Genomic DNA, 20,259 nt, shown 5'->3' with positions numbered 1-20,259 from the left:
CAGAAAATGATGTCATGGCTTTAGAAGCTTCTGATAGGCTAATTGACATAATTTGAGTCAATTGGAGGTGTGACTGTGGATGTATTTCAAGGCTTACCTTCAAACTCAGTGCCTCTTTGCTTGACATCATGGGAAAATCAAAAGAAATCAGCCAAGACCTCGGAAAAAAATTGTAGACCTCCACAAGTCTGGTTCATCCTTGGGAGCAATTTCCAAATCCCTGAAGGTACCACATTCATCTGTAAAAACAATAGTACGCAAGTATAAACACCATGTAACCACGTAGCCATCATACCGCTCAGGAAGGAGACGCCTTCTGTCTCCTAGACATGAACGTACTTTGGTGCGAAAAGTGCAAATCAATCCCAGAACAACAGCAAAGGACCTTGTGAAGATGCTGGAGGAAACAGGTACAAAGTATCTATATCCATAGTAAAACGAGTCCTATATCGGTATAACCTGAAGGGCCGCTCAGCAAGGAAGAAGCCACTGCTCCAAAACCGTCATAAAAAAGCCAGATTACGGTTTGCAACTGCACATGGGGACAAAGATCGTACTATTTTGAGAAATGTTCTCTGGTCTGATGAAACAAAAATGTAACTGTTTGGCCATAATGACCATTGTTATGTTTGGAGGAAAAAGGGAGATGCTTGCAAGCCGAAGAACACCATCCCAACCGTGAAGCACGGGGGTGGCAGCATCACGTTGTGGGGGTGCTTTGCTGCAGGAGGGACTGGTGCACTTCACAAAATAGATGGAATCATGAGGTAGGAAAATTATGTGGATATATTAAAGCAGCATCTCAAGACATCTGTCAGGAAGTTAAAGCTTGGTCGCAAATGTGTCTTCCAAGTGGACAATGACCCCAAGCATACTTCCACAGTTGTGGCAAAATAGCTTAAGGACAACAAAGTCAAGGTATTTTAGTGGCCATCACAAAGCCCTGACCTCAATCCCATAGAACATTTCTGAGCAGAACTGAAACAGCGTGTGTGAGCAAGGAGGCCTACAAACCTGATTCAGTTACACCTGCTCTGTCAGGAGGAATGGGCCAAAATTCACACAACTTATTGTGGGAAGCTTGTGGAAGGCTACCCAAAACGTTTGACCCAAATTAAACAATTTAAAAGCAATGCTACCAAATAATAATTGAGTGTATGTAATCTTCTGACACACTGGGAATGTGATGAAAGAAATAAAAGCTGAAATTAATCATTTTCTCTACTATTATTCTGACATTTCACATTCTTAAAATAAAGTGGTGATCCTAACTAATTAACTAATTTTTACTAGGACTAAATGTCAGGAATTGTGAAAAACTGAGTTTAAATGTATTTGGCTAAGTTGTATGTAAACTTCCGTCTTCAACTTTATATACAATGTGGCCATACACCGTAACAGCACTCTGTTTGGGTCAGACCTATGAGTCAGACCGATATCTATGCCCTGTACACAGACTGATAGGGCTCCTTCATGGATGTTTTAATGGCTCATTGTTCAGTGATGCTTGCATTATGCTATGTTGTCTAAAGACCGTGTTTGTTCCGTTATTTAAAGGTTCTTGTCCGTACTCTAGAATGGTATATCTTTATCGCACCAGGTTATGGCTTTTCATATCTGTTTGATTATGCACTGAGATATTTTACGTGGTATATATTATGAATGCAGGTTGTTTACCATGTATGGATGTAACTTAAACTAATGGATATATGTATTGGGGGGGCAGTGGTAGGGGTTTGGGAAATACATTTTTAAAAATGAATGCAAAGACTTGAATCAAACAGCGCAGTCACAATCAAATCCATCTTTCTAGAATGTCATATGAATGATATGATTGGTTCGCCACATGCTCTATGTAAATGATTGTAGATGATGTTGAATTCATCTATTTTCCACGTTTCTAACATGTAAAAGTCTGAGGTGAAACATCTGCCTTTTTCCAAGCTCATCTGTGGTTATAGTGACATCTGTGGTTATAGTGACATCTGTGGTGTTAGTGACATCTGTGGTGTTAGTGACATCTGTGGTGTTAGTGACATCTGTGGTTAATGACATCTGTGGTGTTAGTGACATCTGTGGTGTTAGTGACATCTGTGGTGTTAGTGACAGCTGTGGTGTTAATGACATCTGTGGTGTTAATGACATCTGTGGTGTTAGTGACATCTGTGGTGTTAATGACATCTGTGGTGTTAGTGACATCTGTGGTGTTAGTGACATCTGTGGTGTTAGTGACATCTGTGGTGTTAGTGACATCTGTGGTGTTAGTGACATCTGTGGTGTTAGTGACATCTGTGGTGTTAGTGACAGCTGTGGTGTTAATGACATCTGTGGTGTTAGTGACATCTGTGGTGTTTAGTGACATCTGTGGTGTTTAGTGACATCTGTGGTGTTAATGACATATGTGGTGTTTAGTGACATCTGTGGTGTTAGTGACATCTGTGGTGTTAGTGAGAGACTCTGAAAGTCACTGGATTCATAAGCATATTTGTATGTTCATTGGTCTGCTGAGTGCTGACACATACAACAAATATCTCTATACAGTAGACATTGTGTCTCGTGTTGTCTTTGCAACAGGGCACCACTCTGTCGGTTTTGGGGGGTTTAAAGTTCAGTGTTCAGGTTTTATGTTTGTTTATGACTAGACCCATTTGGTTGAGCTTACTGACATGGATTCTAAGGGGTTATCATGAATGTTATATATCAGACCAATGGAGGCTGCTGAGGGGAGGATGGCTCGTAATAATGGCTGGAATTGAGTGAAAGGAATGGTACCAAAAAAATGTGCTTGATACTATTCCATTTACTCCGTTCCAGACATTATGAGCCATCCTCCCATCAGCAGCCTCCATTGTATCAGACCCACTGTAAAGAGGACTTCATGATGATTTGACACAGTAACACAAACAGTGAAAACTCTCCCCATAAGCAGCAGTCTGAATTTGTCCCAGCTACACTGTATTTAATGACAAAAACATCAGACAATGAATGCATGACTTCCAACGGACATGACATAGGCTGTGTTTTCACAGCCAGCCCAATTCTGATCATTTTTCCACAAATTGGTCTTTTGACCAATCACATCAGATCTTTTCACATCAGATCTGATGTGATTGGTCAAAAGACCAATTCGTGGGAAAATTATCAGAATTGGGCTGGTGTTTTGATGTTTTTGTCATTACAAAAGGCTGGTCTCAATACAGTGTAGCTGGGCCAAATTCAGACTGCTGCTTATGGGGAGAGTTTTCACTGTTTGTGTTACTGTGTCAAATCATTGGATGGGAGGTCAAATCATGTCACATTATTCTGATTCTGATTCTGATTATTGTTATCTTATCAATTTGATTGAAAATACACATTATTTTTGTTGATTTTTCTTTTGCTAGTGTTTGATCCAGGGGAGAAGACTTTATTTCAACTCTTATGTATTTATCATTTTGCTTTTGGTTTTTGTAACAACCCAAATGAAAAGGTATTTCCACAGAATAAACCCTCTGAAGACGTTTAGATGATAGTGACTCCCACTTTCTGCTACTGTAAGTGACCTGATTCATGTAAGTGACCTGACCATGAGTAGGCTAGTCACCCACAGAGATTATATTTGTATGTAGTCACCCACAGAGATTATATTTGTATGTAGTCACCCACAGAGATTATATTTGTATGTAGTCACCCACAGAGATTATATTTGTATGTAGTCACCCACAGAGATTATATTTCTATGTAGTCACCCACAGAGATTATATTTCTATGTAGTTACCCACAGAGATTATATTTCTATGTAGTCACCCACAGAGATTATATTTGTATGTAGTCACCCACAGAGATTATATTTGTATGTAGTCACCCACAGAGATTATATTTGTATGTAGTCACCCACAGAGATTATATTTCTATGTAGTCACCCACAGAGATTATATTTCTATGTAGTCACCCACAGAGATTATATTTGTATGTAGTCACCCACAGAGATTATATTTGTATGTAGTCACCCACAGAGATTATATTTCTATGTAGTCACCCACAGAGATTATATTTCTATGTAGTTACCCACAGAGATTATATTTCTATGTAGTTACCCACAGAGATTATATTTCTATGTAGTCACCCACAGAGATTATATTTGTATGTAGTCACCAACAGAGATTATATTTCTATGTAGTTACCCACAGAGATTATAATTCTATGTAGTCACCCACAGAGATTATATTTCTATGTAGTTACCCACAGAGATTATATTTCTATGTAGTTACCCACAGAGATTATATTTCTATGTAGTCACCCACAGAGATTATATTTCTATGTAGTCACCCACAGAGATTATATTTCTATGTAGTCACCCACAGAGATTATAATTCTATGTAGTCACCCACAGAGATTATATTTGTATGTAGTCACCAACAGAGATTATAATTCTATGTAGTCACCCACAGAGATTATAATTCTATGTAGTCACCCACAGAGATTATATTTCTATGTAGTCACCCACAGAGATTATATTTCTATGTAGTCACCAACAGAGATTATAATTCTATGTAGTCACCCACAGAGATTATATTTCTATGTAGTCACCAACAGAGATTATAATTCTATGTAGTCACCCACAGAGATTATAATTCTATGTAGTCACCCACAGAGATTATATTTCTATGTAGTCACCCACAGAGATTATATTTCTATGTAGTCTCCCATCACTCGTCTCATAAAATATTTTGTGTTACATTTTTGTTTTCAAGATCACAGTGAGAGAATAAGTGACCAAATACTTGATTAGTCAATGAATATTGAATATGAATATATTATTAGTCAATGAATACTGTCTCTGTCTCTCATTGGTTAAACACACCAGCCCTGTGACTGTCGCTGACCATAATGTCCACTTCTTTTATAAACACATTATCAGCACAGCTCCAAGTGCTCTCACCATACTGCTTCTGAACTTGTGATACTCTCACAAATGAAATGTAACGTCAACTACTATACTGTGCTCTCTAAAGGTAAACAGTATATGCTGTATCACATAGAAACCTACAGTACTGTTTGTATTCATGAGCCATTTTCAAGGTTGTTTTTCTACAAAGATTTTAAAATATGTTCATCTGTTGACATTTTGCCTGCCTATCTGTAGCGAATGAGGGGAAAGCTCTGTGATGTCATTCTGCTTGTAATAAAGAAATGATAAAACTCACCGGTTTGTCGAACTCCATCCTGTCTTCCTATATGTCACAGTATCTGCATTCTTATTGAAAGATATAGGTGACCTGACGAGGTTGAAGGGCCTAGTGTCCTGTGTCTCTGCACTGCAGTAATGGGTTGTAATGACACAGAGTGGCCACATGGTGGTGATAGAGAACAGCTAATCCCAGAGCCTGTTTAGAAAACATCCCCAGAGAATGAATCATCATGTTGTTAATAAGGATGAGGTAAACCTTTTATCTTTTCTCCTTTTACTTTTCTCTACCCGCCCACCCTGTCTCCCTCCCTCTCTCTGTCTCCCACCCTGTCTCCCTCCCTCTCTGTCTCCCTGTCTCTTTCCCTCTCTCTGTCTCCCTCCCTCTCTCTGTCTCCCTGTCTCCCTCCCTCTCTCTTTCCCTCTCTCTGTCTCCCTCCCTCTCTCTTTCCCTCTCTCTGTCTCCCTCCCTCTCTCTTTCCCTCTCTCTGTCTCCCTCCCTCTCTCTTTCCCTCTCTCTGTCTCCCTCCCTCTCTCTTTCCCTCTCTCTGTCTCCCTCCCTCTCTCTGTCTCCCTGTCTCCCTCCCTCTCTCTTTCCCTCTCTCTGTCTCCCTCCCTCTCTCTTTCCCTCTCTCTGTCTCCCTCCCTCTCTCTTTCCCTCTCTCTGTCTCCCTCCCTCTCTCTTTCCCTCTCTCTGTCTCCCTCCCTCTCTCTTTCCCTCTCTCTGTCTCCCTCCCTCTCTCTTTCCTTCTCTCTGTCTCCCTCCCTCTCTCTTTCCCTATCTCTGTCTCCCTCCCTCTCTCTTTCCCTTTCTGTCTCCCTCCCTGTCTCTTTCCCTCTCTCTGTCTCCCTCCCTCTCTCTTTCCCTCTCTCTGTCTCCCTGTCTCTTTCCCTCTCTGTCTCCCTCCCTTTCTCTTTCCCTCTCTCTGTCTCCCTGTCTCTTTCCCTCTCTCTGTCTCCCTCCCTTTCTCTTTCCCTCTCTCTGTCTCCCTCCCTTTCTCTTTCCCTCTCTCTGTCTCCCTCCCTTTCTCTTTCCCTCTCTCTGTCTCCCTGTCTCTTTCCCTCTCTCTGTCTCCCTCCCTGTCTCTTTCCCTCTCTCTGTCTCCCTCCCTGTCTCTTTCCCTCTCTCTGTCTCCATCCCTCTCGCTTTCCCTCTCTCTGTCTCCCTCCCTCTCTCTTTCCCTCTCTCTGTCTCCCTCCCTCTCTCTTTCCCTCTCTCTGTCTCCCTCCCTCTCTCTTTCCCTCTCTCTGTCTCCCTCCCTCTCTCTTTCCCTCTCTCTGTCTCCCTCCCTGTCTCTTTCCCTCTCTCTGTCTCCCTCCCTCTCTCTGTCTCCCTCTCTCTTTCCCTCTCTGTGTCTCACTCCCTGTCTCTTTCCCTCTCTCTGTCTCCCTGTCTCTTTCCCTCTCTCTGTCTCCCTCCCTGTCTCTTTCCCTCTCTCTGTCTCATCCCTCTCGCTTTCCCTCTCTCTGTCTCCCTCACTCTCGCTTTCCCTCTCTCTGTCTCCCTCACTCTCTCTTTCCCTCTCTGTCTCCCTCCCTCTCTCTTTCCCTCTCTCTGTCTCACTCCCTGTCTCTTTCCCTCTCTCTGTCTCACTCCCTCTCTCTTTCCCTCTCTCTGTCTCCCTCCCTCTCTCTTTTCCTCTCTCTGTCTCCCTCCCTCTCTCTGTCTCCCTCTCTCTGTCTCCCTCCCTCTCTCTCTCTCCCTCTCTCTTTCCCTCTCTCTGTCTCACTCCCTGTCTCTTTCCCTCTCTCTGCCTCCCTCACTCTCTTTCCCTCTCTCTGTCTCCCTCCCTGTCTCTTTCCCTCTCTCTGTCTCCCTCCCTGTCTCTTTCCCTCTCTCTGTCTCTCTCCCTCCCTCTCTCTTTTTCCCTCTCTCTGTCTCCCTCCCTGTCTCTTTCCCTCCCTCTGTCTCCCTCCCTCTCTCTTTCCCTCGCTCTGTCTCCCTCCCTGTCTCTTTCCCTCTCTGTCTCCCTCCCTGTGTGTGTGTGTGTGTGTGTGTGTGTGTGTGTGTGTGTGTGTGTGTGTGTGTGTGTGTGTGTGTGCGTCTGCAAAAATTGGACATGCCTGCAATCCCCCCTCTTCACTCCTTCTCTCTAGGACTGCATGCGCATGTTGCTACTGAAGGTTGCATGCATACATGTTCAGTGTCCTCCCCTCCTCCTCTCCTCCTTCCCTTCTCCACTGCTGGCATCCCCCACTCTGCATCTCTCCATCAGTGCAGCCGGTCTGCATCTATCACAGCTTCAGCATCCTCCCCATCCCCTCTCTGCAGCCAGCATCCTCTCTTCTCTCTGAAACATCCCTTGCTTCTCTCTCCTTTCTGCAGCATCTCTCACTCCATCCACACCATCTGCAGTGTGAGTCAGCCAGCCAGGCACACCTCTCGTCTCTTTCTCCCCCTCCGTAGAATCCTTACCCTGGGCTAGTAACTCTGCAGTATCCCCCTCTTGCCTCCTCTCCCTTTGGCTAAGCAGCTGCGCCAGTCCCCCTCGCTCCCTTCTCCACAGCATTGGCTGTTTGGAGCACCAGACATACACACAGGCAGGCTCCATCTATCCCCAGCCACGGAGTCCCTTCTCTGGGTAGCCGGGCTCCCGTTCCCCCTCCTGAGGATGATGCTGTGGATGAAGACGGAGGAGATGGCCCTTGGAACGATGCTAGAAAGACTCAGACTGGTCATCCAAAATGTTGGTATGTGTCAACAGTATGGCTATCTATAGGAATGCCTGTATGTAAATAATACGTATGTACACCATATGTCATTCTTGTCAATGATGCACCGATCAGTGTGGGAGGGCACTTACTGAAGCTATGTTCTGTGACGCTGTGTTTTGGAGCTAAAATATAATGTGTGTCTGCGTGTCGTGTGATATTGACCTAAATCATCAGAACCCCTGCAGCTCTGGGATACTGCAATCAGGAATAGATTGGCTGATTGGTTGAATAGAGAACTAGATGAGTAGGCTTGATTGTTATTGTAGATACCTACTGTATTACATAGTAATTACTGTATAACCAGGTCAGATAGGTCTTGTTAGGGAAACACAATCACCCGTTTACACCATTTATTTCACCACCCTGAAGGTCCAAGTATGAAGATGTGGTACATTTTGACACCATTTTGACATCGTGTAAGACTGTAGTAGGAGAACAGATGCTGCATATCTTGTCGCTTCACATCAGTATCTCCCAGCATCTTATCTAGATTTGACATATACATAACATCTCCTCTGACATTCCTTCCTACGATAGTCAGGTCTCCAAAAACGCCAGAGACTGTGTGGTTTTATGTTGAAAGATTTAGGTAGCCTAGCGGGTTAGAAATGTTGGGCTAGTAAACAAAAGGTTGCTGGTTCGAATCCTCGATCTGATTAGGTGAAAAATCTGATGTGCTCTTGAGCACAGCACTTAACCCTACTTTCACCTGTAAGTCTCTCTGGATAAGAGTGTCTGCTAAATGACTCAAATATGAGTGTCTGTACTTACATTGCGTGTACAAAACATTACGGATGCTCTTTCCATGACATATTTTGACGAAGCTATGATCCCTTATTGATGTCACTTGTTAAATCCCTTTTAATCAGTGTAGATGAAGGGGAGGAGACAGGTTATAGAAGGATTGTTAAATCCCTTTAAATCAGTGTACATGAAGGGGAGGAGACAGGTTATAGAAGGATTGTTAAGCCTTGAGACAATAAGACATGGATTGTGTCTGTGTGCCATTCAGAGGCTGAATCGGCAGGACAAAATATTTAAGTGCCTTTGAAAGGGGTATGGTAGTAGTTGCCAGACGCACTGGTTTGTGTCAAGAACTTCAATGCTGCTGGGTTTTTCATGCTCAACAGTTTCCCATGTGTATCAAGAATGGTCCACCACCCAAAGGACATCCAACCAACTTCACACAACTGTGGGAATCATTGGAGTCAACATGGACCAGCATCCCTGTGGAATGTTTTCGACACCTTATAGAGTCACTGCCGCGACGAATTGAGGCTGTTCTGAGGGCAAAAACAGGGCGCAACTCAATATTAGGAAGCAGTTCTTAATGTTTTGTACACTCAGTGTATATAGGCCTATAATATCAGATATGATTTAATATCCTTATGATGCTCCCCTAGTCACAGGATAACCTGTAATTAGACAGCCAATGATCCTCTCAATCCGTCTCATCCTATTAGTGTGATTCGTGCTGGTTGGGCCAACACTCTGGTCTACACTCTGGCCTACACTCTGGCCGACACTCTGGTCTACACTCTGGCCTACACTCTGGCCTACACTCTGGCCTACACTCTGGCCGACACTCTGGCCGACACGCTGTCCTACACTCTGGCCTACACTCTGGCCTCCTGTTGAGTTACACATTTCTGTTAGCTAGCTCTCTGAGACCAGGCACTAGGAACACACACACACGTATGAACACACACACACACACACACACACACAAGCACATGCATACACACACACAAGCACATGCATACACACACACAAACACACACACACACACACACACACACACACATGTACGAGCACATGCATGTACACACACACACCCACGTACGAGCACATTCATACACACACACACACATGTACGAGCACATGCATACACACACACACACATGTACGAGCACATGCACACACACACATACACACAGGTACGAGCACATGCATACACACACACACACGTACAAGCACATGCATACACACACGTACGAGCACACGCATGCACACACACACACGTACGAGCACACGCATACACACACACACGTACGAGCACATGCATGTACACACACACACACCCACGTACGAGCACATGCATACATGCATTCATTTTTAATGAATTTATTTGAAAATTATGGTGGAAAATAAGTATTTGGTCAATAACAAAAGTTTATCTCAATACTTTGTTATATACTCTTTGTTGGCAATGACAGAGGTCAAACATTTTCTGTCTTCACAAGGTTTTCACACACTGTTGTTGCTGGTATTTTGGCCCATTCCTCCATGCAGATCTCCTCTAGAGCAGTGATGTTTTGGGGCTGTTGCTGGGCAACACGGACTTTCAACTCCCTCAAAAGATTTTCTATGACGTTGAGATCTGGAGACTGGCTAGGCCACTCCAGGACCTTGAAATGCTTCTTACGAAGCCACTCCTTCATTGCCCGGGTGGTGTGTTTGGGATCATTGTCATGCTGAAAGACCCAGCCACGTTTCATCTTCAATGCCCTTGCTGATGGAAGGAGTTTTTCACTCAAAATATCACGATACATGGCCCCATTCATTCTTTCCTTTACACGGATCAGTCATCCTGGTCCCTTTGCAGAAAAACAGCCCCAAAGCATGATGTTTCCACCCCCATGCTTCACAGTAGGTATGGTGTTCTTTGGATGCAACTCAGCATTCTTTGTCCTCCAAACACGACGAGTTGAGTTTTTACCAAAAAGTTATATTTTGGTTTCATCTGACATTCTCCCAATCTTCTTCTGGATCATCCAAATGCTCTCTAGCAAACTTCAGACGGGCCTGGACATGTACTGGCTTAAGCAGGTGGACACGTCTGGCACTGCAGGATTTGAGTCCCTGGCGGCATAGTGTGTTACTGATGGTAGGCTTTGTTACTTTGGTCCCAGCTCTCTGCAGGTCATTCATTAGGTCCCCCGTGTGGCTCTGGGATTTTTGCTCACTGTTCTTGTGATCATTTTGACCCCACGGGGTGAGATCTTGCGTGGAGTCCCAGATCGAGGGAGATTATCAGTGGTCTTGTATGTCTTCCATTTCCTAATAATTGCTCCCACAGTTGATTTTTTTCAAACCAAGCTGCTTACCTATTGCAGATTCAGTCTTCCCAGCCTGGTGCAGGTCTACAATTTTGTTTCTGGTGTCCTTTGACAGCTCTTTGGTCTTGGCCATAGTGGAGTTTGGAGTGTGACTGTTTGAGGTTGTGGACAGGTGTCTTTTATACTGATAACAAGTTCAAACAGGTGCCATTAATACAGGTAACGAGTGGAGGACAGAGGAGCCTCTTAAAGAAGAAGTTACAGGTCTGTGAGAGCCAGAAATCTTGCTTGTTTGTAGGTGACCAAATACTTATTTTCCACCATGATTTGCAAATAAATTCATTAAAAATCCTACAATGTGATTTTCTGGATTTTTTTTTTTCATTTTGTCTGTCATAGTTGAAGTGTACCTATGATGACAATTACAGGCCTCTCTCATCTTTTTAAGTGGGAGAACTTGCACAATTGGTGGCTGACTAAATACTTTTTTGCCCCACCATATGTCACACATGCAGCTAACACAGACATATGGAAATGTCTGCTCTGTCCAAAATTACAACCAACTGATTGCAGCATTACCACAAAACTGGAAGAGGGCAAATAGAAGGGGAAAAAAGTAAGGAACTTGTATGTCGGCCCAGCATGTAAATCTTGCAGGGGCAAACTCCCCCAAATTTGTTTTAGATGCATGCCACCAAAGCCACGACACAGCACTAAACAATACATTGACTGCACTATAACGGCGACAAACGGTGCCCACAAACTGGGCCTACATAAAGCTGCCCCAACAGCAGAGCTTTCTTTTCAGCACCATGGAGTGAATCCTTATCACTGCTACACCTGGCTATCAGCAGGGCCTTGTCTGGTAGCGAAACAGTTAATTCAGCCTTGTTTACTGCCTTTAAAAAAAACATAGCTGATATGGCTGACTTGCTTTAAAAATGGTGGTTTCTACTGACAATTGAGATGTACAAACTATGGCATAAGGGAACGAGGAACGGATAAGAGGCATTCCGTATTTTCGATTAAGACATTAATGAGCGAGCTAAGACGGACATAGTCAATATAACTGTGTTCAGCACTTTAGAAATGTACAGCAACAGAACGCAGAACATGGGCTGCTCTTACAGTATTTTCCGTGTACACCAAGTCACAACTGTAGGATAAATAAAGGGGGCATATAAGCAGACAATGAAAGCTCTTACAATACTAGATGAGGACATGTTTTTTTTTTTTTTGACCACTAGGTTTTATGGGTATTATGCCACCTCCACTGTGGGGCTCTATAGTAGGCCTACTATTAGCCTACTGCACAGTACAGATTGGTTAGGCCTGACTGTGAAAGAACATTATGGGATGTATGCCTTTAGGTCATTCAGAGGGTATGTCATTGTTTCTCATAGAATGTTTCGCACAGGGCGCCTTCCCTTCGCCGGGCGGGCCGTTTGGGGAAATATGTTGGCAAAATTAGTGTATACACACTTCACACACACTTGGGCCGAGCGTGGGGCCAGTCTACCCGAGCATTTCGAATACCCGAGCCGACAAGATGAAAAATCTGTTGATGTGCCCTTGAGCAAGGCAATTAACCTTAATTTGCTTCATTTGCTCCATACTATTATGGTTGATCCTGTAAAACAACACATTTCACTGCACCTCTCCGGTATCTGTGACAATAAAATATATAATATCAGCTTAAGGCCTAAGGAGGCAGCTCTCCAGATATTGGTCAGATGGATGTTGGTCAGACAGACTTAGAGAGGTGATATATCCTCCTACTGTACTTGACAATACTGTGAACAGATATAACTGTTACCACGGCAACACCAGTGTCAATGTTATGGCCGTCAGCTCAATGGATTCATACAAGCTTTGGAGATGTTATTTAGAGGAGTGTGTGTGTTTGTGTGTATATGTGGTGTTACTGTGTTAGTGGGGATCATGTTCCGTTAATGTGTGTGTGGGTTGGATGCTGTGTGATGTGAAGGCAGAGTGGAAGGAGTCATGGACAGGTGAATGATGGCAGAGTGGAAGGAGTCATGGACAGGTGAATGATGGCAGAGTGGAAGGAGTCATGGACAGGTGAGTGATGGCAGAGAGGAAGGAGTCATGGACAGGTGTGTGATGGTAGAAAGGAAGGAGTCATGGACAGGTGAGTGATGGTAGAAAGGAAGGAGTCATGGACAGGTGAGTGATGGCAGAGAGGAAGGAGTCATGGACAGGTGAGTGATGGTAGAAAGGAAGGAGTCATGGACAGGTGAGTGATTGTAGAGAGGAGGGAGTCACAGACAGGTGGGTGATGGTAGAAAGGAAGGAGTCATGGACAGGTGAGTGATGGTAGAAAGGAAGGAGTCATGGACAGGTGAGTGATTGTAGAGAGGAGGGAGTCACAGACAGGTGGGTGATGGTAGAGAGGAAGGAGTCATGGACAGGTGAGTGATTGTAGAGAGGAAGGAGTCATGGACAGGTGTGTGATGGCAGAGAGGAAGCAGTCATGGACAGGTATGAGATCCACCCTTCCTAGTCCTCAAGGTCTTCCAAATCTCATATTACTGGACCAAGACTGCCTCATATAAAGACAGATACCTCCCTGTGTTTCTTTGGACAAATCACCTGTCTCTCTGGTCTTTGATGAAGCTTTTGTTTTTAGCAGTCTTTTTGTTGCCTGTTGTTAGGTAGAATGAGATTTCCCTCCGGCCATGAGAGAGAAATAGGACATAGGCCTCTCACCCTGAACCATGCCCTCACACTGATCATAGTAGACAGCAGAGAGAGAGTCAACGAGAGATAAAGATTTAGTCATCATCTATTACTGTCTGTATACTGTGCGTTCTGCGCTGTACAATTCAACTCAACTTGCAGTGTGGCAGGCACACACACACCATACAACACCGCCCTGGCTGACTAAATTCTAGTTTTGTCTTTGTGATTTCTAATCTGAACTAGACCTTGCTGCAGAAAGACTCTCTCTCTCTCTCATCAGGAATATAACGTGTTGTAATCAGCAGAGAGTGTGTGGAGATCACTTCTCTCCTCTATTTCCTAACTGGCTGATTTGACCTACTTCCAGTTAATCCACCCACTGGCACATCTACAAATGTAGGATCTTCATTTGATCACTCTTTTGTTGCTGAGAATTTTCATGCGCAGCAGGAAATGCAGATGAGCTTAGTGATGTACATAAATTCACTGAAAACCTGCAATAACACACAGAAGTTTACCACTTCTCGTGTAGCCTCATTTTGACCAGCTAATAGCCTAACCAAAAACTAATCAAGCAGCATTATGGACTAAACGTTGAAATCCTGTTGATGCAGGATTATTTTGCTGTGACAATATTGGTCAAATTAAGATCTTACATCTGTCGATCACACAAACACTATGTTTTTTAAATAATTGTGTCAGGGTAAATCTATTTGAGTACATTCCCTTTTTGACAGCATTCCTTTTGATTTAAAAACAGCTTTCCACACATGTTTGCCCTTGGTAGAAGAGGTCAGAAAGTGACTTCTTGGACCTGAATGCCAAAACATTCAATAGATAAAGGTGCTCAAAGTTGACCCATTTTGCATACCCCGCCATACCATGAGACAATCATGTCTTCATCGCTTGAAAAGATAAACGGTTGAGTTTTATATAATTTAAACGCTTACAAACAGGGTTGTCAAACATTTTTCTAATGTCCTACATTTTTAAGAAGAACTATGGCATCTTTTAACCTCTACTGTCAGTTATCTAAAAACCAGTGGAGGCTGGTGGGAGGAGCTATAGGAGGACGAGCTCATTGTAATGGCTGGAATATAATTAATGGAGTCAAACGTGGTTTCCATATGTTTGACATGTTTGACTCCGTTCCATATATTCCATTCCAGCCATTACAATGAGCCTGTACTCCTATAGCTCCTCCCACCAGCCTCCACTGCTAAAAACATTATCTTAAAACTAGCTTAGACCCTATTTGACGTAATCTGAGGTGTTTATGTTGTGCCCGCTATCAGTTGGCACAGCATGCTCTTGAATACAGGGTGGGTGTGATTTCAGTCATAGAAATATAACTCATAGAATGGACCTCTCCCTTCATATCACTGCAATTTAGCTGGTACACGTTTGAATTCAAATGTTAAAATCTAATGACAACCACAAAGATGGCCCCCGATCCACCAACCATCAAATGTTAAAATCTAATGACAACCACAAAGATGGCCCCCGATCCACCAACCATCAAATGTTAAAATCTAATGACAACCACAAAGATGGCCCCCGATCCACCAACCATCAAATGTTAAAATCTAATGACAACCACAAAGATGGCCCCGATCCACCAACCATCAAATGTTAAAATCTAATGACAACCACAAAGATGGCCCCCGATCCACCAACCATCAAATGTTAAAATCTAATGACAACCACAAAGATGGCCCCGATCCACCCACCATCAAATGTTAAAATCTAATGACAACCACAAAGATGGCCCCGATCCACCAACCATCAAATGTTAAAATCTAATGACAACCACAAAGATGGCCCCCGATCCACCAACCATCAAATGTTAAAATCTAATGACAACCACAAAGATGGCCCCGATCCACCAACCATCAAATGTTAAAATCTAATGACAACCACAAAGATGGCCCCGATCCACCAACCATCAAATGTTAAAATCTAATGACAACCACAAAGATGGCCCCGATCCACCAACCATCAAATGTTAAAATCTAATGACAACCACAAAGATGGCCCCCGATCCACCCACCATCAAATGTTAAAATCTAATGACAACCACAAAGATGGCCCCCGATCCACCAACCATCAAATGTTAAAATCTAATGACAACCACAAAGATGGCCCCCGATCCACCAACCATCAAATGTCAACTTAAGTACTCATGTTGTTTCTCAATTGATGCCCGGGAACAACACAAAAACCTCAGATGATGTAAATAGGGACTAAAGCTACAACATATGTGCCAATATGGATTTTTTTGTTTGAGTTTACGCATCTTTAGATCATTCATGTTTAATGTTAAAAAAAATGACATTTTTATTAAAAAATAAATGATAAAATTTGACAACCCTGTTTGTACACTTTTAAATTAAATTAATCTTAGCCGTTTTTCTTTCCAGGGATGAAGACATGAAAGTCTCATGGTATGGTGTGTTATGCTAAATAGGTTCCCTTTGAGCACCTTTATCTATTGAATGTTTTGGTATTCAGGTCCAAAAAGTCACTTTCTGAGCACTTCTACAACAGGCAAATACGTATGGTAGGGTTTGTTCAAATTGAAAAGGGGTGCAGTCAAAAGGTGATTGAATTCAAATGGATTTTCCCGTCACTGATCTGTCTTATAATAGTGGCCATCATCTGAAAAAATGGGTGATAATGTGCATGACAATGAAAAGCCTAGTAATTCTATTTAATAGCTATGCTTCTATTTCTGCTCATGGGGTTTACATAGGGAGGGAATGGCTGGCTTCAGATCATGTTACAGCATTATAACACAGGGAGTTTGTCTGACAATGTTCCTGGTTTTCTGGCTGCATGATTTGAGGCAGATGGAAAACAAATTTTGTCCACAGCCAGAACAGCTTCACCTTGACTCCTGTTTCTGTGGTTTATGACCAGCAAGGTTGCCAGGAGCCCATGCTTGTTTTAGATTAGTGTTTCTCAACCCATTCCTTGAGGACTGTCAGGATGGGCATGTTTTCTTTCTAGCCCAGAAATCTCGAGCCACAACTCAGTCTCAAGCTTGACAAAACAGGGAACTGGGTTTCAATGTTCAGCGTTTTGAATTAAGCTGTGTGTGTGTGTGTGTGTGTGTGTGTGTGTGTGTGTGTGTGTGTGTGTGTGTGTGTGTGTGTGTGTGTGTGTGTGTGTGTGTGTGTGTGTGTGTGTGTGTGTGTGTGTGTGTGGAACAGAGAGTGGGAGGGTGACGGAGAGTGAGAGGAGAGGATATAGAGTTGGGGGTGATGAGAGGGTATAGAGTGGGAGGGTGATGGAGAGAGGAGAGGGTGTAGAGTGGGAGGGTGGTGGAGAGAGGAGGGGGTTGAGAGTGGGAGGGTGATGGAGAGAGGAGAGGGTATAGAGTGAGAGGGTGATGGAGAGAGGGGTTGAGAGTGGGAGGGTGATGGAGAGAGGAGAGGGTATAGAGTGGGAGGGTGATGGAGAGAGGAGAGGGTATAGAGTGGGAGGGTGATGGAGAGAGGAGAGGGTATAGAGTGGGAGAGTGATGGAGAGAGGAGGGGGTTGAGAGTGGAAGGGTGATGGAGAGAGGAGATGGTATAGAGTGGGAGGGTGATCAGAGGAGAGGAGAGGGTATAGAGTGAGAGGGTGATGGAGAGAGGAGAGGGTATAGAGTGAGATGGGGATGGAGAGGAGAGTTGGGGGTTGAGAGTGGGAGGGTGATGGAGCGAAGAGAGGGTATAGAGCAGGAGGGTGATGAGAGAGACAGGAGAGGGTATCAAGTGAGAGGGTATAGAGTGAGAGGGTATAGAGTGGGAGGGTGATGGAGAGATGAGAGGGTATAGAGCAGGAGGGTGATAGAAAGGAGAGGGTATAGAGTGAGAGGGGGATGGAGAGAGAGGAGAGGGTATAGAGCGAGAGGGTATAGAGTGAGAGGGTGATGAGAGGAGAGGGTAGAGAGCGAGAGGGTATAGAGTGAGAGGGTGATGAGAGGAGAGGGTAGAGAGCGAGAGGGTATAGAGTGGGAGGGTGATGAAGAGAGGAGGGGGTATAGAGCAGGAGGGTGATAGAGAGGAGAGTGCATAGAGTGGGAGGGTGATGAGAGAGAGAGGAGAGTGTATAGAGTGGGAGGGTGATGGAGAGAGAGAGGAGAGGGTAGAGAGTGGAGGGTGATGGAGAGGGTTTAGAGTGGGAGGGTGATGGAGAGGGAGAGGTTATACCATGGGAGGGGGATGGAGAGGAGAGGGTATAGAGTGGGAGTGTGATAGAGAGGGTATATAGTGAGAGGGTATAGAGAGGGTGGTTGATGAGAGGAGAGGGTATAGAGTGATGAGAGAGAGGAGAGGGTATAGAGTGGGAGGGTGATAGAGAAGAGACGGTATAGAGTGATGAGAGAGAGGAGAGGGTATAGAGTGGGAGTGTGATAGAGAGGAGAGGGTATAGAGTGGGAGGGTGATAGAGAGGAGAGTGCATAGAGTGGGAGGGTGATGAGAGAGAGAGGAGAGTGTATAGAGTGGGAGGGTGATGGAGAGAGAGAGGAGAGGGTAGAGAGTGGAGGGTGATGGAGAGGGTTTAGAGTGGGAGGGTGATGGAGAGGGAGAGGTTATACCATGGGAGGGGGATGGAGAGGAGAGGGTATAGAGTGGGAGTGTGATAGAGAGGGTATATAGTGAGAGGGTATAGAGAGGGTGGTTGATGAGAGGAGAGGGTATAGAGTGAGAGGGTATAGAGTGGGAGGGTGATGAGAGAGAGAGGAGAGGGTATAGAGTGGGAGGGTGATGAGAGAGAGAGAGGAGAGGGTATAGAGTGGGAGGGTGATGAGAGAGAGAGGAGAGGGTATAGAGTGAGAGGGTATAGAGTGGGAGGGTGATGAGAGAGAGAGGAGAGGGTATAGAGTGAGAGGGTATAGAGTGGGAGGGTGATGAGAGAGAGAGGAGAGGGTATAGAGTGGGAGGGTGATGGTGTGGTGTGCCTCTTTCCTTCTCTGCAATGTTCTCATCAGTATGGGAGAGAGAGGCAGCTCCTCTCATCTGTATTCAAAGCCAGTAGCACAACAGGAGCAGGAAGCACAGTCTGTCAGCTTGCCTGTCCCCTACTGCTAATAACCCTGGCTGACTAATAACCCTGACTAACTAATAACACTGACTAACTAATAACCCTGACTAACTAATAACCCTGACTAACTAATAACACTGACTAACTAATAACCCTGACTAACTAATAACCCTGACTAACTAATAACACTGACTAACTAATAACCCTGGCTGACTAATAACACTGACTGACAAATAACCCTAACTAACTAATAACCCTGACTGACTAATAACCCTGGCTGACTAATAACCCTGACTAACTAATAACACCGACTGACTAATAACCCTGACTAACTAATAACCCCAACTAACTAATAACACTGACTAACTAATAACCCTGACTAACTAATAACACTGACTAGCTAATAACCTTGACTAACTAATAACCCCAACTAACTAATAACACTGACTAACTAATAACCCTGACTAACTAATAACCCTAGCTGACTAATAACCCTGACTAACTAATAACCCTGACTAACTAATAACACTGTCTAACTAATAACCCTGACTAACTAATAACCCTGGCTGACTAATAACCCTGACTAACTAATAACACTGACTAACTAATAACCCTGACTAACTAATAACCCTGGCTGACTAATAACACTGACTAACTAATAACCCTGACTGACTGATAACCCTGACCAACTAATAACCCTGACTGACTAATAATCCTGACTAACTAGTAACACTTATTCCTAGTTTATATGCCTAATACCCAAACTCTCAGCAGCTGCCATTTTCCTCATCAACTATTCACAATAACAGTAGAGAAAGCTAGTCTTCCAATTTGACCAGCTCCCCCAGTCAATGACTAGTCACAGCACTTCTCAGCTTTCTCAACTGAACATTTAAGTCCTCTAGTAGTCCAGAGCCTTCATTGAACTATTGAGCCGTGTGTGATTCACTAGCATGACTGATTGTGTTCGCATTTCACCATGGGACAAGGGATAGACTGGGCACGGAGGGAGGAGGGAGAGAGGGAGGGGAGAGAGAGAGAGGGAGAGAGATTAGAGCAGAAGAAGTGATGGCTGTATAATTAACCCCAGCAGAAGGGGATTTGTGCTTAAATGGCTGCCCTATATTTCTACCCCTCCACCTCTTCTCTCCTCTTCTCTCCTCTTCTCTCCTCCTTCTCTCCTCTTCTCTCCTCCTCTCCTCTTATCTCCTCTTCTCTCCTCTTCTCTCCTCCTCCTCTCCTCTTCTCTCCTCCTCTCCTCTTATCTCCTCTTCTCTCCTCTTCTCTCCTCCTCCTCTCCTCTTCTCTCCTCTTCTCTCCTCTTCTCTCCTCCTCCTCTCCTCTTCTCTCCTCTTCTCTCCTCTTCTCTCCTCTCCTCTTCTCTCCTCTTCTCTCCTCCTCCTCTCCTCTTATCTCCACTTATCTCCTCTTCTCTCCTCTTCTCTCCTCTTCTCTCCTCCTCCTCTCCTCTTCTCTCCTCTTCTCTCCTCTCCTCTTCTCTCCTCTTCTCTCCTCTTCTCTCCTCCTCCTCTCCTCTTATCTCCACTTATCTCCTCTTCTCTCCTCCCCCTCCTCTTCTCTCCT

At 44.2% G+C, this 20,259-nt stretch overlaps 1 protein-coding gene across 1 annotated transcript in view; it reads left to right on the top strand.

Moving 5' to 3' along the window:
- Positions 1-7,236: 7,236 nt before the first annotated feature.
- The window catches only part of LOC112241913 (guanine nucleotide exchange factor DBS), a 103,487-nt gene continuing 90,464 nt past the window's right edge, over positions 7,237-20,259 (top strand). Inside the window, exon 1 of the mRNA XM_042319856.1 lies at positions 7,237-7,858. Coding sequence (XP_042175790.1) covers positions 7,780-7,858 — 79 coding nt within the window. The 5' untranslated portion in view covers positions 7,237-7,779. The remainder of the gene's footprint in view (positions 7,859-20,259) is intronic.

Source organism: Oncorhynchus tshawytscha, linkage group LG03 (genome assembly GCF_018296145.1).
Source record: "Oncorhynchus tshawytscha isolate Ot180627B linkage group LG03, Otsh_v2.0, whole genome shotgun sequence".
Classification (NCBI taxonomy): Eukaryota; Metazoa; Chordata; class Actinopteri; order Salmoniformes; family Salmonidae; genus Oncorhynchus; species Oncorhynchus tshawytscha.
This window is presented reverse-complemented; position numbering and strand designations above follow the sequence as displayed.